The 27,516-nt window shown below is 33.8% G+C and overlaps 1 protein-coding gene across 1 annotated transcript; it reads left to right on the top strand.

Annotated features, from left to right (window-relative positions):
- The first annotated feature begins 18,118 nt into the window (after positions 1–18,118).
- LOC123556763 (cubilin-like) lies at positions 18,119–25,560 on the top strand. The gene is made up of 5 exons (XM_053544495.1): positions 18,119–18,122; positions 18,571–18,658; positions 21,851–21,984; positions 22,475–22,801; positions 23,075–25,560. The coding sequence occupies exons 1-5, from the start codon at positions 18,119–18,121 to the stop codon at positions 23,443–23,445; spliced, it is 924 nt and encodes a 307-aa protein (XP_053400470.1). The 3' UTR covers positions 23,446–25,560.
- Positions 25,561–27,516: the final 1,956 nt, after the last annotated feature.

The raw sequence follows: 27,516 nt of genomic DNA on the forward strand, positions 1-27,516 counted from the left end.
CCGGCTGAACATTTGAGGGTCATGTTCTCCATTGCATGAGTCAGTGTAACCTTCGGTATACAGTGGCTACTCATCTTCCAAATTAACAATACCTCAAGCACTGTGTAACATAAGTTATTAAAATGTATATTTATTTGTTTTTGATTACCTACCTTAAATTCAAGGCTGTAATGTAATATATCGTATTTGAGGAAAACCCTGATGGAGATTAACCTTAAAAATATTTATCTCGAAAATTAAAATTAATAAAAAGCATGCACCTTGCACCTATGTTCTTGCGTATAAGATGCTTTTCTTTAAATATTAAAAGGAGTAATATTTTAGGTATAATACAGCTATCAGAAAGTCATCGAAAGGTGACCATACTTCCCAATTTGTGCAACCATGAAATAGATTTAACCTAACGATTACTGAGAGAAATGCTAGCTAGAATAGCATTATATACATCATAATGTAACTTCATGGACATATGTATTTAGAATAAAAATTATTGTCGACAGTCAGTAAAACCGCATTAAGTTACACTGCGACAGATATGTAAAACAGCAAAAGTACACTGCGATGTCAGAATCCCAAACCATGGTCAGTATATACCAACCATTAGGTTGCCAGGAGATCAGTATATACCAGTCACTAGATTACATTGCCGACAGGTTAGTACGTACCAGCCACTAAATGACATTGCCGACCAGCCATTAGGTTATATTGCCGTCATACGAAAGCAGGTTTTATCTGACCACTTTAAGTCAATCATGGCGCTTTGACTGACAACATGCTTTGCAATAATGTACTCATGCCATACGTATATAAAACATAATTATTTCATTTTGTAAAGACCAAGTATCTGCGGTTCTACGTACAATGTATACGATCGCCACACTGTCGATTTCATTTTTGGTTTGTTTGTTGATTCTATCATTGCAGAGAGACGGATAACAAGGATAATAGACGGACAGAATAGTCCAAGATCTTTTTACTTACTAATTGCCATCACATGTACATTGAAGTAAGCTATATTTACCCGTCTCTTGTAATTCTGTTAAAATGAATTTTGTACTTTTAAAAGTTTTTATTTGTTTTAATGTGTTGCACAAGACAAAAATTAATATTTGAACTTTTAAACTAGACATTATAAGTTGAAGAAAAGGTCTTACCATTTTCACATTTTAGTGTTTTATTTGCATAATATGTAAAAACAAAATTATGATTTGATATGCATGCGATAATGTTCCAGTGTTGGTTTAACGCAATTGGGCAGTCTCATTGCAGGAATAATAACAGTGACACGCGTCAAAATAATATATATTTATTTAGCTAAAAGTATAGAAATCTGTGTTATAAACAATAAATCATTTTCTATGTACTTTTAGTACATTACTACAGTATTGTTATAAGTAAGTGAACTGATAAAATTGAAAATAAAATCATTATATCTAAATGAAAAAGTGAGAAATATTTTTTGCACTGTGTCAAATCAAGTTCAACTCATTCGTTCAGCGTAACATAGAAATGTTTCGTTCTCATATTCCGTACTATGGTTTCTCCTCGTCAAATCTCTACTTTTAACACACATAAAATTTAGTTCATCACTGCTTGTGTTTGCTTTTGTTGTTTTCTGTTTTTATTGGCTGTTACAGTCTGGCAAAAATATCCACACTACATTGAGTGTAAGAGATCAAAAACTGGTTGCCTGATCCGCTCATATATTCAAAAGTATTAAAACAATCTCATAATACACAAAATAACGTAACATAATACATCCACTACACTATTAGTAATTGATTTAAAACGAGTATTTACAGTACCGTTACAAGTGACTGTATTGTACGTTAATGACAGATCAAGGTCTACAGTCTATTGGGTTTTAAAGCATTGAAAATGAATCAGTAAATTATTATGAATGGCGTATAGTTTCAAAAGTGTTCCAGTCATGTTTGGTGCAAATGTGATGAGGTGTGATCTGTGATCCTTCCGCCCTTCAGCTCATGTTTAGAACAGAACAGAACAGAACATTTTCTTTATTAACTTGTACAACATGTACATCGTTAAATAACATACATTACAAAACACAGATTCAATAGGTCACGATATTCAAAAGTTACAAAACAAATATACTAAAACACATACTAGTATACACTAAATATTAGAGGATGAGCACAACAATAATTACCGTTGCAAAAGTGAAATTCTTCGATTTAAAGACAATTTAATAAATTTACATAATTTGAGGAGTTTATTTTTATCAGTGCACTTTAGCAATTCAATAAGTTTATACATATTTGGTCTGTTATAAAAATAAGATTCAATATATTTTCTTCTAAGATCAGCTAAACATGGACATTTACAGAAAAAGTGAAATTCATCATCTATATCATTTAAATTACAAAAAATACAAAAACGTTCATTTCTTGGTATTCTATTAACTCCATATCGTCCAGTTTGAATTCTTAATGAATGTGATGAAACCCGAAATCTAGTTAAATAATATCTAAGATCAGAAGGTAAAACATCAAGATAGCTTTCATACCCAAATGTCACCTTAACATTATCATACAATTCCAACACAGTGTTCGACGACTTACTATTACACCATTCTTGAGCAAAACATTCAAATAACGTTTGTTTAAAAATATGTAAAAAGTATGTTTCGCTAATAGACGTTGGGTTTTCAAACACATAGTTAAATCCATAGTCACATAACAATTTTTTTACACTAGAAACCCAATTTTTCTTTCCATTTATACAATCTTTATGAGACATATTGTATATAGTTTTCAGAATAATATTATCTGTTTTTATCATTTTGAGCCAATATTTCACTATACGAACATACCTTTGTATATACAGTGGATATCGGCCTAATTCTCCATATACTGTAGCATTTGCTGTATTTAATTTTACATTTAGTATTTTCTTCAAAAATTTAAGGTGAATTCTCTCAATTTCCTTAGATTTACTAAATCCCCATATTTCAGACGAATAACTTAGTATAGATCCTACGAATGAGTCAAATAACTGACATAGTACCTTTGGTTTCATTTTATATTTTCTACAATTTATTAATAGAACATTTAATGCTTTTAATGCTTTACCCGCTAATTGTTGCTGATTTAATACAAAACTGCCAGTATAGTTGAAAACCGTACCGAGATAATTAAAATCATTAACAACCTGTAGTATATTACCATCATATGTAAATTCTTCATTTTGAAATATACCACCACGTTTTCGAAAAACAACTACTTTAGTCTTTTGCGTGTTAACTTCTAAACTCCATTTTTTGCAGTAACTGTTCAACAACGTAAGAGATGCATTTAATTCCTCTGGAGACTTGCCAAGAATAACCATATCGTCAGCAAATAAAAGTAAAATGATTATAATATCGTCAACAGTTAGCCCAGAGTTTATATCATTTTGGAGAAACAATTCCAAGTCTTCAATAAACAAAGAAAATAGTATTGGCGAAATTACCTCCCCTTGACGCAATCCTACTGAATATTCAAAAAAATCAGAATAACAATAACACGATCGCACACAAGATTTAACCTTTTCGTACATATCTTTTATAACTCTTAATATTTTACCGTCTATTCCAAGTTTGAATAATTTTAACCACAATGCGTTTCTGTCAATACCGTCGTATGCCATTTTCAGATCTACGAAACAGCAATAAAGTCTTTTATTATCATTTAGGTATTTCTGTACAAGATTTAACAAAATAAAACTAGCATCAACAGTTGATCTTCCTTTCCTGAAGCCAAATTGCGCGTCCGATATAGTATTATATTGTTCACAAAAATTAGTAATTCTTTTATTTAAAATAGTTGTGAATAATTTCGACATGCAACTTACAAGAGTTATCCCCCTATAATTTTTTACATTACCCTTATCACCTTTTTTATGTAGAGGTACAATTACACCCTCGGTCCAAGTTTCAGGGAAAAAACCGCTACTTAGTATACCATTAAAAATATCGCATAAATGGCCAACCAAAATGTCAATGGATTCTATAAAATATTCATTTAATAAACAATCATTCCCACAGGATTTGTCTCTTTTCAACGACTTTACTGCATCTAGAACTTCTTCTATTGAGATAGGACAATTTAACAAGCAATCTTCATCAAAAGTATTTTCATTGAAATCATAGCTCTCTGCGAAATGTTCCGCTTCGGGATTTTCACTTTTAAAAACATCGTTACTTAATTCTGAAAAATGTTTAAAAAAGGACTCAAGTGTAATTCCATTATCTGACTGTTTTGATTTCGTTTTAAAATATTTCCAAAATTCTTTAGGTTTTGATGTTTTTAGTTTTTCCATATTCGATAACTGTTTCATATCAAATAGTTTTCGTTTTTTCTTTACAAGTTTTTTATAATCAGATTTTAATGTAGAAAAATGGTTTCTGCTTTCCACAGTTTTACATATTTTAAATATACGCTGTGCCTCCATATATCTTCGTTTTGCATGCATACAGTCACTATCAAACCAGTCTTTGTCATTTACCGGATTATCAGTAAATTGCGGTGACGCACTATTACGTACTTGCCGCTTAAATAACGGGTCACCTACTTGGCGAATTATGCTGGTAAAACCACCGACAACATTATTTACTGAATTTCTGTCACTGAGATCTATGTTTTCTGTCAAACGGTTAAAATTTGGTAACATACTAATCAAACCTGACCTGAAATCATTTTCAGTTTAGAGCAGTTAGTTTCTGGTTTCTGAATTCATAAAACTGGTCTTGACACAGACTTATATTTTCATTACACAGTATTATCATAAGCTTTTTATGGCAGAGAGGTTCAAGTTATTGCTACTAAACACGCATGCGTTAACCGGGAAACAACTAAGAGCTGATTAAAATGAGAAATGACGCGTATTTACCAAAGTACATCACCAGCAGACGTCATAAAACGACATTCGCCTGCCATTGAGATATGTAAGAAATTGATGCATTGCTCCTCATATCACGGGGGTTAACTAGCCTTTTTTTTCTTTTTGTTAGGGGCCTCCGTGGCCGAGTGGTTAAGGTCGCTGACTTCAAATCGCTTGCCCCTCATCGATGTGGGTTAGTTTATACTAATTTGTTTTAGCCCGATTGTGATGAAGACTTCAAGCTTATTGGAACCACTCTCGAGTCCGCTTCCTGGAAAACCCAGTACTGGTAACATATGACAAGCCATGGTCGTGACCCCACTGGGGGTCGAACCCACGACCCCTGGTTCGAGCGGCCGACACCTTATCCACTAGACCACAGCTCGATGTGGGTTCGAGTCTCACTCGGGGCGTTGAATTTTTCATGTGAGGAAGCCATCCAGCTGGCTTACGGAAGGTCGGTGGTTCTACCCAGGTGCCCGCTCGTGATGAAATAATGCACGGAGGGGCACCTAGGGTCTTCCTCCAACATCAGACCTGGAAAGTCGCTATATGACCTATAATTTAATTGTGTTTGTGCGACGTTAAACCTAGCTAACACAATAAATAAATTTCTTTTTGTTAGTGCAAGGGTTGACATCAGGAGCTTTTTCCTTTTTAAAGTTTTACCTATACTCAGAAAAACTGAATGTCACGATGGAAATCATATTATTGTTCCTTCTCTTGAGAAGGAACACTTATGGTCAACATTTCACACTTGACTGAGCAGGTTTATGGATACAAGGGTACTGTCAAATGCATCCGAATACCAGTAGGGCGCCGCCATCTTGAACTTATGCATATTCATTAGAAATAGCCTCTATGCCTGCAGCCAATATGTGTTCGTACGTCTTTACGTAAATCTATTGTTAAATGCATGTTATTAACGTATAGACGTATAGAGTACTAACCCGTGCATTGAATATTTGATACTGTAGAATAGAGATTAATGTAATGAATATGCATGATCTAAAAATAGACTCCTGCCAAATAATCATGTTATGAAATAGTCGCTGGTTTCGTGATATTTTATAGCTTCAGATATATCTGTGCAATTTGCAAATGCTTAAGTTCAGGTTTGCAAATGCTTCTTTTCATTTTTTTAACCTGTCTAGATCCTTTACTCGTGGTGTGAACTATTTTTGTGTATATAATATGCAGGTTCTCGCTTGTGTTAATCACGTGACGAAAACATACGGGGGAGTGCTACTTCTGCACAGAATTTCAAAGATTTTAATATTGAACATAAAGTAAATTAACAGACTCACCACTGCCATATTAAACATCTGTAATATAATGCTAAAAGACAAATCATTGTAAAGCTTTTGCTCAGCTAAATCTTGTTTAACTAAAACACGAATACCAATATCAATATTTTCATTTTACAAATAAATATTTAATAGTCACTTTTATCAGCGATTTCCACATTTGTTCTGTTTATGATGATTTAGCATTTTCTTATTGTTCACTTTTACCAAAATGACTAAAAGCTCTTTTTCGGGAACCCCCGCAAATATACCAGTCTACAAATATTGTTTAATTTTCGTCTGCGTAATGATGACTCAGCCCTATCGACCAGTTATATATATTGTATCACCTATTTGATCAGTATCATGTAATAATTGAAGGCATTATGGTAACAGATACTTGCAATACATGACTACCGAACAAGAGAAGGTGAAGATATATTTTAAAATAACACTTGTATATTTATTATCATTATCATTATAAAATAACATTAAAATAACATCAAAAGGGGAGTATCATTTTATGTACTATTTAAATGATTTAGCAAACGAATCGGGTGCTCTTCTGTCCCGTTTGCGTTTGAATTTACAACATTACTTTCTCGCTGGAGTTAATTCTTCTTCATAAGGGAAAAAGGCAATATTAAGGATATTCAAATAATCATCTGTTTACAAAAGAAATATATGAGCTGCACCATGAGAAAATCAATATAGTGGGTTTGCGACCAGCATGGATCCAGACCAGCCTGCGCATCCGCGCAGTCTGGTCAGGATCCATGCTGTTCGCTTTCAAAGCCTATTGCAATCAGAGAAACTGTTAGCGAACAGCATGGAGCCTGACCAGACTGCGCGGATGCGCAGGCTGGTCTGGATCCATGCTGGTCGCAAACCCACTTTGTTGATTTTCTCATGGTGCAGCTCATATATAATTTAAAACGATTCGGCGGCTATTCCATATGAATTCTTGGCGTTGTTTTAATTGAAAACATGAAAATGTTTGCACCTTAAGTTGTGTATTTATGGTGTCGTTTGTAAGACCATTTTTTATATTTCATACTGACAGTCGAAGAAAACAAAACACAGCATTTTATATGATGGCATAGCCTGTTCAAAACAAAACAAAAACAAAAAAAAAAACGTCATTGAAATAGTATGTGTTATATGAAAGAATGAACTTTTGAAATATCTATTCTTCATTTTAATATTGTTGATGTACACGTTCTATCTATTTTTTATTATATAGATAATCTGACTGCTATCGATTACCGAACTTGATGGATAGTCTTCGTAATGTCACATATCTTATCTAACTTTTTATTGCTACAGTGATGCAGAAGAAAAAGTGTAAATTACCTTTTACTGCTGGTCTAGGGAAAACCATGGACTGCTTATTTACCAGTTTGTGTTTGCCTTATATTTGAAAAACATATTGTATCAGGAATAGTTAATGTCTTACTCTTTGGCCTCCGACTGGAAGTAAAATGGGAGGTCCATTGCTTTATTCCTAGTCTGTGTTCAGACCCTGTGTTTTGTTCACAGGTGATAACTCCTGAGGCTATTCAGATTGTGTATAATCATGTCCCTTGTCTTCTCAAAACACACTAGATGATCAGAGCCAAGAATGATGAAGTCATAATTTTTTACAGATTTTTTTTTCTAAAAAAAAAAATAATATTATCTAGTCGGTAGCCAGACTACTTTATTCAATGTCTTCATCAACCCCACCGGTCAAAAGTTAAACAACCATGTGACTAGACTAGCATTCATGTGGCTATATATTATCTGGCATTCTTAGTCAATGCAATGTTGTTTTTGTGCAATAAATACACTTCGCTAAAGATAAAATATACACAAAACGAATGATAAAAGAAATCCTACATTGTTTAAATAACATGTCAAGTCACTTTATCTTCAAACAGTTTCATTTTAATTTATATACTGAATATTGAACGTTTTACACGATTTGTTTTGTCATTTTAGTTTTCAATTTTGTTGCCACTTCCGTCAAATTGATTTATTTAAATATTACATACACGTTATTTATTTCAATGCTAACATTATTTATTTCAATGAATATCAATATTGGTGTCAGCAAGTGATCAGAAATTTCTTTTATTGTAAAATATTTTAATTAGATTTTAAAATGAACCGGATATTGTAAAGTAAATATCCCCCTGCAACCCGCCAACGTAAAACAATGAACCAAAATGTTAAACACTATCCCGCTAAACCCGGCATTGTTATGTTTAAAGTTGCATTATATCAAAAGTAATCTGGTCGATGATTTTTTCTTTAAAAATCAATCTTTTAACCATTACTTTTCAGTGAATATATACATATTTCTGATATCAATCTAAGTCGTTTATTGTTTTGCAAATGGGTTACAGCCAAATCAATTCTCCTACTCCTAACAACCAATCAAAATCTGTAACAGGACCACGTGACTTCGCAACTCTGTCAGTGTTATATCATTTGTGTGATAACAAAATGAGAACCAAGATATTGAGACAGTAAAATTCAGGTTTAGTTAGAATGTCCAAAGGGATTCTTATAAAGGTAATCTTTACTTTTACATCAATTAGTTATTAATAATAATTACAATAAATCTATACAAAGAACCATTAAAAATGAAAATTACTCTGTTGCGTAAATTAAGGATTTAAAACGAAAACAAAAAAACAAAAACAAAACAACTTAAAAATAAAGATGTTTCAGATTCAAGAAAAATATTCCGCTTAAAACTGGATTAAATAAATGTTTAAATTTAAACGTTTTGTGATATTTTCTAAATCAGTCGTTCCTATGTTACTGTCTAACGTCCAAGTTAAACGCGGATATGTGTCATGCCAGTTCACGAGTTCGAAGCTGTTTGACAGATACAATCCATTTTCAAGCTAATTTCCTTTGCAAGATCACTGCCACAAGTATTGATTAAGACACGCATTCCATAAAATCTTGTGAATTATACGCCTGAAAAATCAAACTCTTCGAGAGCTAATTCTACAATATGAAGAACATATTACAACTGTTGAACGAACGATATATAGCCTTTATAATGAAAGTTTTCACAAAACATATGGATCTGGAAATGTGACAGATGTGAGTGACCAAAATATGACGTGTACCAAATCACATTCATATGACTTTGTCCAAGAAATAACTGCCAATTATTTCTTGTTCAAAATCATGACTCAGAATGTATTTTATATGCCGTTGCAAATTTCGGATAATTTAATATTAAATCGCTTGTGGCTGCATTAAAGAAAATGTAAAATGTTATTGCTCCAATCGTCATATAAACCGTCTCCTAAACCTCGTTTTCTAATCATAGTTTACGTAGAATCGGAGAAAGTACGGACACCGCAATATATTTCTTGATACGTAGATGTTTTCTTTTCTACGGTGTAACCTGAAGAGCATGTCATTTTCCCGTTATTATGGAGTTTTACTTTCTCAAAAGATCTGAATGATTTTAATTAAAGATAGTGAGAATTCTCGGTTAATGAAGTGATAGATTTCCTTTTGGAGGTTTGGCTTCTTTTAATCCATTATAAAAAAACAACAAAAAACAAAAAACATTGGTAAGGTAGTTTACCTAACCAGTGGTCGGTACAATTCGTTCTCCGCATTTAACTGCCAGCTTCCCCACATGGATCATAGGTTGAGAGGACAAATGATTTCAGACTCAATGTCTTTTATCAAATCGCCACTGAAAACATACGCCCCGACCGGGAATTGAACACACGACCCCGTGATCAGTAGATCAACGCTCTCCCTATTGAGCTAAGCGGCGGGCTATCAACAATTTGAGGAACGAGGTCGGGCATTACATATTCTCCTTAGTCCTCTTTAACCCTTACCCTGCTAAATTTCTATAATGGACTGGTCCATCTTTCAATTTGGACAGTACCACTTATTATTCAAAGGGGTTTTCACTGAAAATTTACTGACTGAATAGCGAACAGTGCAGACCATGATCAGACTGCACGGATGTGCAGGCTGATCTTGGTCTGCACTGGTCGCAAAGGCAGAATCATCTGCCGCCAGCAGGCTAAGGGTTAAACAACAGTCTGAGCTGATGCACTATAATTTTAGCAAAGTTGCGATTGGGCTTTAAAGATAGGGGAAAATGCTTGTATGTATGTGATCAATATGAAAGGGCTAACAATACCTACTGAACTAAAATATTACGATACATTTTACAAGTAAAATTAATGTAAAATATCTTTTATAGAAGAATCAGGTTTTTATTTATAAACATGAGTGGATATTTAAATTCGATAAGGTAAGTCTATAACAAGACATATTATATAATAGATATCGACCGTGCTTTATTAGCGTTTATTATATATGAAAATAGATTCATATCGTGACAATATATATACATGTAATGCATTGTATGTCCTTATGGGCTATTGGCTCTAATGGAATATTGAAAAATAAACTTTAATGTTATCATGTTATCGTAACAGAATTTAATGTGGAACACGTGAGAGCATTTATACTTTAATCAAATTATGATTTTACTTGCACAATTGAATATAACATTCATTGATAAAAATCACTTTAGGTGTGAGTCATAAATTATGTCTTATTTACGAAGCTATTTAAGTGCGATCTTTATCTTCTTTCAATTAATAAAAAAAACTGGTTTTTAAACAACACACATACTAAATAAATTGTTTTGACTTTGTTGTTGTTAATTTGATGACTGTAGGAGAAATAGTTCACACTTGTGTGGGTACGAGTTGCTGCCTTCATTATATATTGTTTTGCAAATCTTGGTTGAAAAAAAAATGTAATATTTCGACAGACTTAGCGTAACATGTTAAAAAAGCTGTTTTTATGTCTCAAAATTTGTAGTTTTACAAAAACATATGGCCCAAATCTAGCCGCTAACTGGCACAGCGAACAGCAAGAAGGCGTTATATATTTTCACACCAACATTGATAATTTGATGCTTATAAAAAGGAGGTCTGTGTACTTTATGTCCCGATTTTGTCCTTCTGTCCACCTCTCATTTGCCCACTCATCCATGTACTTAGTCACAGTCAGTTGACAGGAAGCGCCTCTTATGACCGTATACAACATTCTTACTGCTGTAGTTGTATATATATGTAATAATTTCATATGAGAAACTATCTATAGTCTCCTGTAACTCTTAGAGAGTGGCCATTTACATTTGTGATTTTTACTGTCTATATGTTTTTATTATATGTAAATGGATGAGACTGAAATAAAATAAATAATTGATATATTTGTAAGAATGAGAATGTTTTAAATGGAAACAATACCGCATATATGACCAAAGAAGTATAAGGCGAGCATGGAGTTACAATTTGTACCTTTAAAACTACATTTAAAATACATGTTAGCGTCTAAAACAACATAAGTTTAATGTGAAATAGTCTTAAGACACAAAGTATATGTTTCTTGCCATCAAAAGAAGCGTGGTCATACGGTGATAATTAATTTACCGATGAATAATTGCTTTCGAATACAAAATGGCACGCGGAGAAAACGTTACTTCCGGTAAACGAGATCTCATTCAGTTATCACGGGATGTTGGGGAGAGTTGCTCTATATGCCTTTCAAATTGCCGAACTATTTATTTTAATAGCTCTTTGATATGAGTTATGATGTCAGTGAATACGTCATCTGACCTTGACGTTCTATATTATGCTCGGAACTGCAGTCAAGCCGGACCATTTAAACCCAGTTCAGGGATGTTTAGAGGCTGCTTCAGATCATGTTTGTGAAAATGCAACAAGCGGTTCATATGAACTTACTAGTATTTTGAGCAAAATGTTGTCGATGGACGACAAGTCAAGAGTATTCACCAATGCTAATTTTAGTAAAAGCAATATTATCCTTCCTTTAAATGGTAACATAAAATCATCACAATGAGCATATGATAAAATAATGGTGACATTATTATTACAGCAGATATCATCATCACTACCATCATCATCATCAGTTTCATCATATCGATTATAATCACAACGTGTATTCAAAAAGTGTAACGTATTTTTTCAAAGGTATTTTAAAAAGAGGTATTTGGAGGTTGTATTGAACTGCAGTGTAAGTTAATTTTGCTTTGATTTGAATATAAGATAGCATTTAGATTAAATAAAGCAATTCAAAATAATCACCCTGCGTCAACTAATTCACATAATGTTACCGACATCCGATGCGTAGGGATGTTTTGTATCCAACATACGATGGGCTAAATTTAACAATTGACAAATGACAACATTACTGGCTTGAAAATTTGACCTTGACTTTTGATATGCTGGCATGGGTCTTGCACGCGACACAGCTTCTCGCCGGGGGAATATTTGTGTCAAATAACAAATTACTGTTAAAAGAATGACAGGGTTATTTACGTCCACGTAACAGACTCGGTAAACCTTTAACTTTAAGATTTGACTTGGAAGTACATGTCTATTTCTTGCGATTGTAACAAAGCAATTATAACATACCTTAATTGATAGCAAAAGTATACATGTATATCGGACACGAAAAATATTGTTATCCTCTGACATCCACGTGTAACCTTGACATTGGAACCCAGGAATTAGGATTCGCACGAGACACATTTTATACGTTTAACTGCAACAGATTGTGGCGTAAGGGCAGACATTGATTATGGAGTGGTTTGTTTAAACTCCACATTCTTATAGGAAACAGTTGTATATCATAAACCACTGTACCGATGTTGTTACACGTAAAGAAAGAGTTGGTTTCTAGACAAAATGTGTAAGTTTGTGTCAGCAATTAACAAATAAACAAACCTTTCTCTTTGATTTAATACTTTTATATTGTTACGTTCGAACGTGTTGCTTTAAATACAAAATGTTAAGTTTATCGATTCGTCATAAAAATGTTGATAAGTAAACATACTTGCTCCATGCGTTCATTTTGGTTTTTGAATGCATGTTATTAGTTACAATCTTCAAAATATAGCATCGAATAAAATCTATACGAAAGCTTTTAATATGTATACAAAATCAGCTAATGAGTAAATACGAAGTTCAATGGTTTCTGTGGACAAATCAAATATCAGAAATCCCTTGTTTCCTCCGCTCTAGACAAAGTGGAACCTCCGGTTATGGTACTTACCTTAGTGAGCAAGGAATGGAACAATTATTTAAATGCAAGCATATATTATTAACTTAAAAGGCCATGAACATAGTTAGCTGATCTCTCGATTCAAGATGTTTCAATAATTAACATATCCACAAATACCCAACATTTTAAATAATTCCCATAAAAAAAAATCCGTTAAAGCGGTATTTTTTATACATAAGACTTTACTTTCATATCAACTTAGCCGCTGTTTTTGTTAATGTTTCTTTGTATCAAGTAATGCCAAGCTATTATATGGACTGCGTTGCCAAATTTTTAGCAACCTACGGTTTTTGTGTTTATATGTGTTAATTGTGAGCCTTTTTTAACGTTTTATTCATCGATTTAAATTCTTATCATCCAGCATTCTTTTTACAAGAAATACACGATTATGCCAGGCCGCCAGGCCGCTAGGCCGCCAATTTCGGTGAAATTTATTTCTTAAATAAACATGCATTAACAGAGAAATTCTCGCGCTCACGCGTTGTTATAGCAACTTTTCACACATGCGCGTTACAATATCTGCAGAACCCCACGAAATACAAACCAGTCCCCCAGGATTCTGCAGATGTTGTTTTAACTTCTTATCCATTCAGTCAATGCCGAGTTTGGATAATAGATTTTTGTTTAAACCCATGGCATGGGATGTGAGGGATGTTGCATATAACATAACCTCCCCGAAACAGACTTAGTCGCCATTAATTTGCCTAATTATTGATCTTATACTCGGACAGTAGTCGTTCTGTATGCAGAAGTATTAACTGAAGAGATTGGTAAAGGATTCTTTATTTTTTACCGATAAAACAAATCGATTTTGTCTTAATAATGTTGTCGTTTCTGATTTTGAAATACAAATTGTAAAGGGGTTCTGGCAGTATAAAGCTTTGACCGCGTTTGCCTCGTTTAAATACTTTAAATGAAACATTTAATTCCTAAGTTTTTCGCGAAATTACACACACTTCCCCTTCTTGATACGATGGCGATAACGCAGTGCTGCGATGGTGAAAATACAATTTCACGATGGTGACGATGTTGAACATACGATGGCACAATGGTTCGATGATGAAATTGTGATAGTACGATGCTGAAAACGCGATATTACATTTACATTTCACCATCATACCATCGCACCATAGCCAGTTCATCATCGTGACATCGCGCCATCGCGTTTTATCATCATCGTACCATCGTGTATCGCAGTTAAGAATTAAATAGAAACGCACGATTGTCCTAACGGAACACAGTTAGTAGTTAATAATTAAAGAGCGTTAGAAGTTACCTCATGTGTCTCAAGATACGATTATTCAGTACGATGTACTCAATCGTTCAAACAATATGTCGTTTACTGCATAATTCAATGACCAAGCCTGGGCGGGTAGTTTAAGTGTATGTAAATGATACCACAAAAATAGAAATGAAGTATATTATTATACGATATCAAGTGTGGAAGGGTCAGCTAAATAAATGTTCATCTAAGACAGCAGGAGGCGATATATATGCTAATTTACACCTTGAATCCGTTTTTACGCAGTCAACTGCCTACGTAAGATAAAATCTGTACACTGATAAAGAATGTTTTCTATGATTTATTGTAATGTTGGCTGACAGAAAATGTCAAATACATTTAAATGTATTATTGTTCCAAGGTATTTGTTACTTCAAAGACAGCAACAAATGACAGCGAAAACATTCTCAAATATTTCATTTCTTTTTCATTTCATATCATGTAACGATGGTGCAAAGTAGAAACACTACGTTAAAAATTTGAATTTTGTAAGTAGTATTATAATTACAGACATTCAGAAGTGAATGTTTAGGGGTTTCCCTTAGCATATAAATATATGCTACCAATGTGTGGTAACATATTATTTGACTTTTAAAATGCCCTTATTACTTCTTTATGCATGCGCAATGTGAACTAGCATCTCGCAACTAAACTGTCATGGACATATTATATTCACCCAACAGTCATCAAATGTAAAAGATCTTTAAAAAAATTGGAAATGGCAAAAAAAAGAAAGATTCAAAATGTACGTTTATTTTTGTAGCGACTTGATAAAAATTAAAACAATAAATAATCGTTTATATCTATTGCAAGCCCGCGGTTGAAAAGCGTGTAGTTAAAAGTAACAAAGTTAATCCATATAAAGATTAATGTATTGGATTACTGTTTGTTATAAACCGTTTATAACGAACACCTGCTTTGAATAGTTCAGTTTGTTTAACAATAAGTCATTAATTCATTATCAGACCACCGCAGACTTTCGATCAGTCGAAATTGTCTTTCAGATTCTCATGAAATAATCTCATATGTCATCCAAATAAATGATATAGACTGCAAAATCATCGAAATTGCAAACAGAAAAAAAATCTGAATTGCAACGCACGTATTCACTTTACATACGCTTTTTGATGCTTCATGATTATGTCACGCCGTCCATTTTTTTAAATGGAATTTCAATTAAGAAGTATTTATTTAATGATAAAGCAAATAAAAAAAGGACACACGACATACTTAAGTATGATCATTTTTTCTTACAAATTAGTTGAAATCAGTGTTACTTGTTTTTATTTTACTAAGTATGATTTAAAATTGATGGAGTTTTGTCTGTATACTACGGTCTAGTATGATATTTAGAAGTGTTATTATGCTGATAAGCTACTGTTTATATCAACAATCAATTTAATAGGCAATTAAATATTATATTTGTATTTGTTTTCTTGCAAGATCCGATTAATATACGACTCTGTCTATACTTGAAATGAATCGATCGCGGTGTTTGGGTGCAAACTTTCACGACTGCTTTCTTGTTAAGATCATTTTTTGTTTCTTTCTTATTTTTCTATTTAGTTTTTAAGTCAAGGTACGAGTGTAAAACACAAGGTAATAAACATTACGATTAATGGTGACTTTGCCCAAAAAATCGGAGCTTTATCCATAATAGTTTAGATCGTTGTATTGTCATATACTAGTAACCGAATACACAATTTCAAGTCAAATCAATACTTTTATTGAATCGTAGATACATGTATTTGAACAAATTTTGCACATGTCAAATGTATCAAACAGGAGTGGTAATAGGACATTATCATATTTTAGATTTATTTATCCATATGTGTGTCCCTAAGGGAAATGATCAAAACAGTATAAATAGACAATATCATATTTGAGGATCAACAAATATCAGTACGACTGTGTCCAAGGTTCATGGTAGAAGAAACAGAAATAGAATTGCATTCAACGTAATCATATAAATATCCTGCTACCAAAATGAGTAAACTCGCAGGCAAATTGATAACCAACTTAGTGATTATATATTAACTGGTGATTCCTGAACTTTTTAAGTTAAAACAATTATGGTATACATATAGAATGACATTTCGCAGAAATCAGTTGCCTGTACATTTGTTGTACGGAATGTATTCTATATACTTCTCGTTTACATGTAAACGTTTACTATTTTCAGTTATCACGATGACAGGAAGATAAAACAAGAGACGAAGTATGAAGAACTACAACCCCTTGTTCTTTCTGTCCATTTGGTCAGTAGCGGTAATCACCCATGTTACAGGTATGAGATAAACTAAAAACAACGACAATACCCATCCTACGTACGGCACGATAGAGTGTTAATAATCATATAGTTATCAATTATCATACACTTAGTGTTTTATTTCTCAAACTTATTTACGTTGATGCTCACAAGAAGCGGTGTATTTTCAAAACTCTTGACAATACATACTTATTGTTTAACCATCAAATCAAATATTATAAAACAATGCTTGGCCGTACAATGATTACACAGCAAGCACCAGACATGAAGAAAAAAATAGACGGATGTGCTTGTGTACAAAGTATTATAACCGTTTGTACTGTAAAATTGATATAGAGGTAGAAATGTACGGAAACAAACTGGCCAAATAAGTGTGGCAAAACATAAGAATCATGGTAATATATTGACAGATCTAGAAAAAAAATATAAAGAATCTCATTGTAAGTTGTTTAGCGTTCAAGTGAGTGGACCTATAACTTGATACTAATGTCACAAACTCACGAAGGTTTGAGAATAAGATCTCTGTTTTCAGAAGTACGTAAAGCTGTAACCTCTGCTAACAAATATTGAAAAAAAGGGAATAGCTATAGTGAGCGAACCGAACAAACGTAATAATATCCTTGCTGGATTTGAAATCGGACTATCTATTTACTTAAAAAACTGAAGCGAAATTATTTATTATTCATTAACTTAAATATTGGTCCAGATTATTTATTAGCATTTTCTTTCAGCCTCTCCCACACCTCACAACCGACGTTCTAATAGCCGTTTGTTTAATGTTCTCAAACGGTGTATGATAATGGGACATATTGCGTAGCTATCGAAAAATTAACTGGTACCATTCGCATTTATTTTAAACCTTTCATTTTGTTCCTGGGTCTGGAACTACATTAGTTTTTACATTGATCATTTTTCATTTCACAATATATTGAAAAGCTATACTTGTTTTCAATATCCATGCGCTGACTGGAATATCCTTATTGTTTATATATTGATTGGAATGTATGAACATGTCAATATCTCCTACAGCTTATTGTTCTGCCATTAAACATTCACATTTAACTATTCTAACAGATTAAACAAAACAAATCTATATTTACACAAAACACATCACGTTTTTTTTCTTCTGTTTTTACCATTTATAATTGAAGTAAAGTTATGACTTCGTACTAGAACCATTCATTGTACATTTTATATGACGATTTCAAGGAATCCATCTTCAGTACAGAATTATATTAGACTCTTAACGTTTCGGAGAACTTATGAAACATGGGTATTTGGATGACTGAAATTGTGTTTGACCAAAAAGTTAGACCATGCGCTAGTTAATAATTACTATCGATGCATCTGTCTACAAAGAAAGATCTGCAACAGATATATGTACTGACAACTTCACCCCTTCTTTTCCTTTCTGCACTTGTAGGATAACCCAAGTCTAATACAGTACTTCTCTTACTTATTTTCTTTGAATTGAGTATTACAGGTGTGGCATTATAATATCAAAATAACAATCGTGTTTGACTGTTATTGTCACTCCACTGTGTAACATGACATGATACCATTTCCAAGGATTATAACTGTAGCTATACGTAGCAAAAGTGTAGATTACAAAACGTTCATAACGTCAGTTATTCTTTTAAGAAGTATTTAATGCTAAACTTTTATCCTTTTTCTTTAATAATATATTTTTTGTAACTCTTTCAATATTTTATATATTCCAGGACAACATACAGTAAAGAACGTAACCTTAACAGCTACAGACACGCTGTTCTCTTCGCCCGGTTACGTTGATTCTCTCAATTATGGCATGTAGGTATTGTGAGACTGTACTGCTTGATCAGTGACGAACTAAAAATCATTCTGTCACTACTTGGCTACGGTTTCACTAATTTTTATAATTGAGGTTTTTCTAAAGCATTTCACACGAATGCTGATCACTAAAACAAGAATGTGTTTGTCATATTCTTTCCAAATTTAGAGATATCTAGGTAAAGTGGTGTATGCATTTGTAAGTAAATGAAGTATAAGTGATTGAATGTGACTGAATGTGCTTAAGTGTGTGCGTTCCTGCCTGCGAAAAGCACAAATGCATATTAGAAATATAGTATAATTTTGATTTAACCATTGATCTGACCGAAAGAAAGTGTCACATATTACATTATTGTACCTTTATCACTTTTATGGGGATTACACGCGGCTCGATTCTCAAAAAAAGTTTGAAAACCAAGAAGATGTTTACTTAACTTTCTAACCTTATAATATTTTACAAAGGGATTTAAATATACAATTCAGAAAAATGCTAAAATTCTGATAAAAATGATAAATCAGTAATCGAAATTTAAAAACATGCAATATGGACATTATAACACTGAATTAATGGTTACGATATAAATATTTCGAACTAAAAAGTTCCTAAAATACTTTTTTGTGAGAGACATGAATGAAAGTGAACGAAGACTGTTTCTGTGTTCACAATGGCTTGCATTTAATAGAGCTGGCCGATAGAGTTTTAACTAGTGCACATGTGGAAGAACAAATACGTCGAATATGCATAACATCACGATTGTTTAAAGTAGACGAAGAATGTGAAAAGCTGATTGTTTCATTTTGTTGATTTATCTGAAAGCGGTCATATTGACTCCACAATCATTCCTATTAATATCACACTGAGTCAGTCAACAATGTTTATATTTTAACCATTATCATGCTGAACATGAATGATTCTGCCTTTGCGACCAGTGTAAATCTTGATCAGCCTGCACATCCATATAGTCTCATAAAAAATGCACCGTTCGCTATGGTGGCTGATTTCTGTCATTTCGTGTTTTCGTTTTGGCGGGGCGAAAACACGACAACACGAAAACACAAAAACTCGACACAAACCTAATTTGTCGAGTTTTCGTGTTGTCGTGTCGGCGGGGCGAAAACTCGACAAATTTTACGCGAACAGTCGACGTTTAAAGGGCGCCGGCTCGACAGATTTATCGGGTGGCGGGTATAAATATGCCGTGTCGGCGCCCTTACTTTGTCGTGTTTTCGTGTCGGCGGGGCGAAAACACAACAACACGAAAACTCGACAAATTAGGTCCTTTTCGTTTTTCGTGTTGTCGTGTTTTCGCCCCGCCGACACGAAAACACGAAAACTCGACAAATTAGGTATTTGTCGAGTTTTCGTGTTGTCGTGTTTTCGCCCCGCCGACACGACAACACGAAAACACGACAAATTCTTTTCAGACATCTCTTATAAAATGTAGAGTTATTCTGAAGTCAGTGGCAAAGAGTTTTAGAAGCATTTTTCTTTCTATTCGAACGAACCGCCAATTCAAAATTTATTTATATTCACTATAGCTGCATTAGGAGATTTGAGATTATAAAACAGTACACTAATATGTCAATGTTAGTTATCGTTTTAAGAATACGAAGTGTATTTATTACTGACCCGGTTCCAGAAATATTTCATTGGGGTGCGGGGAGAGGCAACAGTTAAAGAATGAAAGTGGCATCAGCGAGCCGAGTGGGGTAAGGTAAGATGAAAAATGAAGGCGACATCGGCGAGCATAGTGGGGTTAGGTACGGAAAGGTGTAACCCCTCATGTTAGGTGGGTCAGGGCGTGTCTGCCTTCAAATGTTTGAAATATATATAAAATGGTGGCCTCTGCTGCAAATTGTGAGGTATGTGGGTTAACCCCCTCCTGACAGTGTAGTCACAGGGTCTTTCCCTTGTATTTTTGAAATTTAGGTATGAAATGGTGGTCCCTGCTGCATTTTTATTCCAAAATTTGAGATACGTTAAGGGGTCATGCCCTCCTATTTAGGGGGTCAGAGGGTATCCTCACGGACATTTTTGAAATATAGGAATGAAATGATGGCCTCTGGTGCATTTTTGGGTCTTAATTGTAAAAAAGTATTATTCCTTTGCCAAAATAGTTGGGTTGGGTGCAACTATGACGAGTACAGGTCACTTTGGGGGTTGGGGTATGGGTTTGGGGGGATGGCACGGCCATCGGCTCCGGCCCAGGACCCAAGCCTGTACAAATAGAAAAATAATTACGTATATGCGTGGGCCTCAATGAAGATTAACTTATTCACACGAAATACCAAATCCCAGTACCTCAAAATTTGGGCTCAAAAATCCACCAGAGACCACGATTTTATACATATATTTCAAACATTTAAAGGCAGAAACGCCCTGACACACCAAACATGAGGGGTTACACCTTTCCGTACCTAACCCCATTATGCTCGCCGATGCCGCCTTCATTTTTTAACTGTTGCCGCTCCCCGCACCCCAATGAAATATTTCTGGAATCGGGTCATTTATACATACACTTCGTATTACTCTACATTTTATAAGATATGTCTGAAAAGAATGTGTCGTGTTGTCGTGTCGGCGGGGCGAAAACACAACACGAAAACTCGACAAATACCTAATTTGTCGAGTTTTCGTTTTTTCGTGTCGGCGGGCGAAAACACGACAATACGAAAACTCGACAAATAATGTATTTGTCGTGTTTTCGTGTCGGCGGGGCGAAAACACGACAACACGAAAACACGACAAATACCTATTTGTCGTGTTTTCGTGTTATTTGTCGTGTTTTCGTGTTGTCGTGTTTTCGCCCCGCCGACACGACAAATTAAGGGCGCCGACACGACATATTTAAACCCGCCAACACGAAAACTCGACAGATAAATCTGTCGAGTCGGCGCCCATTAAACGTCGAGATTTTGCGTCGTGTTTTCGTGTTTTGCCCGGCCGACACGACAACACGAAAACACGAAAACTCGACAAATTAGGTTTTTGTCGAGTTTTCGTGTTTTCGTATTGTCGTGTTTTCGCCCCGCCAACACGCCAACACGAAATGGCAGAAATCAGCCACCATAGTTCGCCATTCAGTCAAGCACCCCTTTTAACAGTGGTACTTTGTAGTTTGTAAGATGGACAAGTTCATTATAGAAATTTAGTAGGGTATGGGTTACATGTGTTGTTTCATTTCCTTTCAGCAACACGACGCGAGATTATCGCTTTCAAACATACTATCCGAACCACACACTGGTCCTGGCAGTTGTAGAATTTATCATTGAAAGCGCTGATAAAAACAGTGACTGCTTGTACGATAAAGTAACCATTTATGATGGTAAGGGTATTGTCTATTTATAGATTATCTCTAAACTGCTTAATAACGGTATGTATTTGATACATAGGCATCCGCCTAGTTAGCTCAGTAGGTAAATCGGAAGATCTTTAGCTAGACCCTTGGGCGAATTGTGTTGGCAGAAGACAACGGGTTTTTGACGTCCTCCATGTCTGATTCATTGGCTGTTACTGTCAGTTACAGAAACAAGACCTCCGTCACATAAATGAAAAAGGCGGTCATCCAAACTGGAGCGAGCACACAAACAAACTTTCTATATATACTGTTTATTTACTATTAAATTAAGTTGCTATATAGCACTTGTATCGCTGACAATAATCATCTCAACTCTGATTTATTTGTACTATAAAATTGATATAATTCGCGATGTTGCCAAAAACCGTCTTACGTCCCTTAATCACTTATAGTTATAGGAACATGTACAGTGAAGTAAAACGTTATCATATATGATATCTGATATTTTTTAAACCAGGTTACGATGACTCATCACCTGTCCTGAACACATTGTGTGGTACAATAACAGCTGGCACAACGTACGAGACAACGGGCGACACAGTTTACGTGGATTTTTATTCTGATGGTACAAACACGTTTAAAGGATTTCAAATGTCGGTTAAGTCCGACGGTGTTACGACTACTACATCGACAACCAGTACAACAACAACCTCAACGACGTCCACCACATCAACTACATCTACTACAAGTACAACTTCCTCCACTACCAGTGCATCAACAGCAGTACCACCAGCAACAAACAGCCTGACAACAACGGGAAATACGCAACAAACCCAACACCCAGGTACGTTCTTCTCTATAAAAGCCGTGAATATTATTTTCTTGATTAAGTGAATTAACATAAATTAAGAATGTTTTGATATATGTATAAGGCAATTTATGATATATTTCGTGGACAAGATCTCCCTAATTATAAGATATAGCCATCGTCAACTTGCATATTGTATGAATATGTTTCAAGTAACGAATATTTAGCCTAATTCAAATCATAATTTCCCTAGGTGTATTCTTGCATGCTTTATTTGAATGATGTTTGAGCTGCTGTGACATGTTTCAGGCAACAATGGCGGTGATTCAGGAAAGAATTACACCATCTGGGTGATTGTCGGCTGTTGTGTGGGTGGAATAATTCTTCTTGTAATCATAGCAATCGTCGTGTATTGTTTGATGAAAAATAAAAGGCCGGTATCGGCGCCGCCTGGGTCAGGTGACAACGTGAAACGCGTGCTCTGGAGCAGGTCAAACACGACAATGGTTAAACCAATTGACGTAACAAAGACCAGTGTACCTCCAGGTGAAGTTGTCCAGACAAATATCTTTGATATGGAACTACCGGCTGGGGAAGGCAAAGCAAACCTTCTACCCCCTATCAGTTCTAATCTAAATCCTCCGCCGAAACCTATGCTTTACGGCAATACGCTTGCGTAATTGAGAATTTTTTTTTTGTCGGTGATTAACACAACAATCCAAATTCACAAGTGTGAACTAATTTATGGAAGAAAATCCCAAAATTTTATAAGTGTTAGTCAATGAAGGATGAAACCAGTTTATGTGGTCGAGAATGATATGCTTGCAAATTAGAAAATAAGTTTTAGAGAATTTTATTTGTTACATACGTGTTTGTTTAATATTTCATAAGATAGAAGTTCCGTTTCCATTGAAAAATAATTATGTTCAGAATGAAATTACATCAAGTAAATTTCCGTTTCAATTATTTGCTTTCCGAATTGTTCCATGTTTCAGTCAAGGAACCTGGTTTGTTTACTCTTTGGCAACTAAAAGGAAGAACCAGTTTCTAGAGGCGGGGTATTTGAAAAAAAAAAAAAAACATTATTTTCGTGATGTAAACGTATGACACAATACTGATATTCCAGTAAATGGAATCTGGTTTGGTAGTTCACTTCCTTTCCTTTTATTCTTGGAAATGTACAGATATTTGATAAGATTTTATATAAACTGTTTTGATCAGTATTATTTTTCTCGCATAAGTTTTATCTTGATGTATAACCACGTTTACAGCACACTCATGACGTTATGTTCGACTGAGAGGCCACCTATTGAAGTTGTTGGTGAAACAGTCATATCCTCTCAGCGTGAATTTCAAGAATTTTGTAATATTGCAGTCTGTGATATATATTTATAAATGCCATATAATTATTAATTTGATACGATGGTTCATATGTCGTCATGTACATTTATATTAGGTAGTTTATCAAGCACGCTTCTACATTTTGTGCAATATCACCATATATTTGATCAACTGGCTTACAATTCGTTCTCTGTTAATAACATGTTCCTCCCAGCTTGCCCTAACACAGAACTATTATAATGGTACATAAAGGGATATGAGTGCAGTAGTTCGGTTGTGACGTAACGAAATATATGATGCAGCACAATATCGCTTTAAGGTAGTTCTGCACGTTCCAAACAAAATTGTTCTACAATGTAGAATTTGATAAAACTCTAATTTTTCACAAATTCGGAATAAAGTTAGAAAAATTTAAATAAAAAAGAAGAAAATACGATCGTGAGCTCGACTTTTTGCCGGACTGATTTAAAAAATTCGAATCTCACACAAGTTATATTAGAAAAATCACAATTTTGATAACATTTCGCAAAAAAAGAAAATTCATTGAAATGTAGATTTTAATGAAACTTCTCACATTTCTAAAAAAAAATATATGGTCTATATTATGATGAAATAAAACTTATAGGGGCATACGTTTGATTTTGAGATATTTGCCTATGATTTAAAAGATTGGCACATTTCATGCTGATTTTAAAACCTTATTTGGAACTATTGACATTTTTAAACATCGTATGTTAACTTTAGAATGATAGTAACGTTGCCGTTGTAATTAATTTACACACGGACTCGCATTTGTTCATAAAATGATTTGCATTACTTACGCCGGATGCAGGTTTTATTCTACGTCATTCCGGTTTACAAAACGTGCAGAACTACCTTAATCATTTTCGTGTGTTCACCGTTGGTTTTTAATATATATTTCTTTTATCAAGCAATATGTTTATTCAGAAAAGTTACTCAAGTTAGGTAATATATTTATATAGATGAAAACTTGTAAAAGTTCTTTTTCATGTTGATCTTGCAATTTACATAAATCAGTTCTCTTAACTACATGATACCATAATCTAAGTCATTTGTAATTAATGATTAACTTTCTGCAATGTCAGTTTTGGCAGTAGTAACAGTATATAAGTGACGTCATCACTGGGAGTGTTACAATGACAAAGATAATCAATTTTCCTTGTGCTTGTTCAGACACAGTAGGAAACATTTAAGAACCTCTTGTTCTTGCCAGAGATCCTACTTAACTAGGGTTTGGAAATAAATGGTTCATTTTTAAATTTTCTACATTCATAAAAAAATGTCCATATATACCACAAATTTCAAAAGAAGACGTGTTACAAAAGAATGTACTTTTTTTAAAATATCACTCCACTGGATGTTTTGTTCAATTTTGATTTGTTTTTGTTTGCTCAGTGTAAATATACAATTAATAAAATTTAATTTTTTATTGATGTATGGATTTTGTTGTTTATTTTACATTGTTTGAGATTCAATTTACCATTTAGACCATAAAGGAGTGAATGGAAGTATTCGATTGTTGGAAGACACGTATTATACATCTTGATAAAATGGTTTTGTGTCAGTATAAAGCTAAAGTGAATAGAAATATTACCTATTTGGGTATTGCAGTAACTTAACAGAAGGCAAACTTTTGGGATGCAGGAATAGGTTTTGAACTAGTGAAGTTCGGAAAATTTGTAAAGCATAAAAATATAGTAAAACATATCAGACAGACTTAATGACTTTAGCTGGTCAAAAGTCTAAAAAATGCACTCACTAATGTGAACCCTGCCAAACGATGTTGATAAGCACACATTCAACGAGAGCTGGAAAGAAACCAGAGCAAGACTGTTTTAGATATCTGGCTTAAGCGATTAAGATGGCATTGCTCAAGTTCCTGAACAAAGAATGCTATTTCTTATGAACCTTTTCATTAAAACCTTCTGACTGTCGTATAATACACTAGCATGTTTTATAATAATTGTTACAATTAATGCATGAAATCGGATGTGTGGACACATCTCTGTCAAGTGATGGTGTAGGCCATAAGGTAAGACACTGGACCTAGATAAAGTAACAACTGTGATGTTTCCAAAACGACAGACAGACAGGCCCCGTATTATATGATAAAACTGTTATATACGATTGTAAGATTACATTTCAAGTTCCCTGTCAAGTAGATAGCCGTAGTCGTGTGTCTCCTCCTAACATTTTTATTTTGACAACTTCATGGAAAAAACAAAATATTGAAAGTAATGAAGATCATGCATGTCCAACTTTGATACTAGTTTGGTTGCACTAAATATATGGATAATCGCCTGTTACAACTTATGTTGATCTGTCTAATAAAGCTAATTTAGATATACAGTCTGATGGTGTTTGTACAGTTTTGAATTTACGTCAATAATAATTATGGAAATAAGCACGTTCGTACGAAATTCACGGGTTGAAGTTCAATCATATTAAATCCATTTGAATGTACTTTTAACATACTATTTATGTCATTCTTCGACATCTACAGGGGCAAATGACAGTATGTTTAATATGTAGACATTATATGTAAAAGTTCAACATCTAGTAAATCAAGAGAAGAAACTATAATATATGTTTAAACTGTTTAATTTTGCTGCAGGATTTATTGCTTGGAGTCTCGTGTCAAGGCAATATTGAGATTCTAAATTTTTAACAATGAAATAAGGCAACCTTTAGTCTAAACTTTATATAGAAATGGTATTGCACTTAAGCAGACACTAGACTTCCTTCAACTAGGAGCCACAATGTCATAACCAAAGTATCTAAATGCAGCCCTAATATCAAGTGATACGCTTCATGTTTTGAGTCAAATTTTTAAAGAAATATTGTGTTTACAATACATTCTTATCTTTGTAACATGATATTCAATAAGTCCTTAAATATTTCAGTGATTTAATTTTCAAAACCATCAGGATTCTACAAATCGAAGCCTTTATTTGAAAATTATGTTTAATAAAATGTACTAATATACAAAACAAAAGCAGTTTGATCTCTCTAATTTATATAAGAACACTGATATAACAATACAAATATCATAAAAAACTTGAGGATGTGAAGTAACACTCCTTAATTTCAAAACAAATAGTTGGGGATGCTTGGCACCAAATTAAAATCTGACATGATGTTGAAGTAGTCATAAAAGACTTATTATTCTCATTGCAAAATTGCATATTTGGACCATAACGCGATTACATTTTAAAGACAGTTGGCGCTGGACGGATTCTATGTTACCTTATATAGTTGTTTTAACTGTTACAGTAAGCTGTTATCAAGAGAGGTTTTTCTTTTCTATTACTATCTGGTAGTCTTCCCTATGTTGAATATTTGATAACTTACTGTTTTACTGTATTAAGTATTACAATAGCATATATATA

Source organism: Mercenaria mercenaria, chromosome 5 (genome assembly GCF_021730395.1).
Source record: "Mercenaria mercenaria strain notata chromosome 5, MADL_Memer_1, whole genome shotgun sequence".
NCBI classification, from domain to species: domain Eukaryota; kingdom Metazoa; phylum Mollusca; class Bivalvia; order Venerida; family Veneridae; genus Mercenaria; species Mercenaria mercenaria.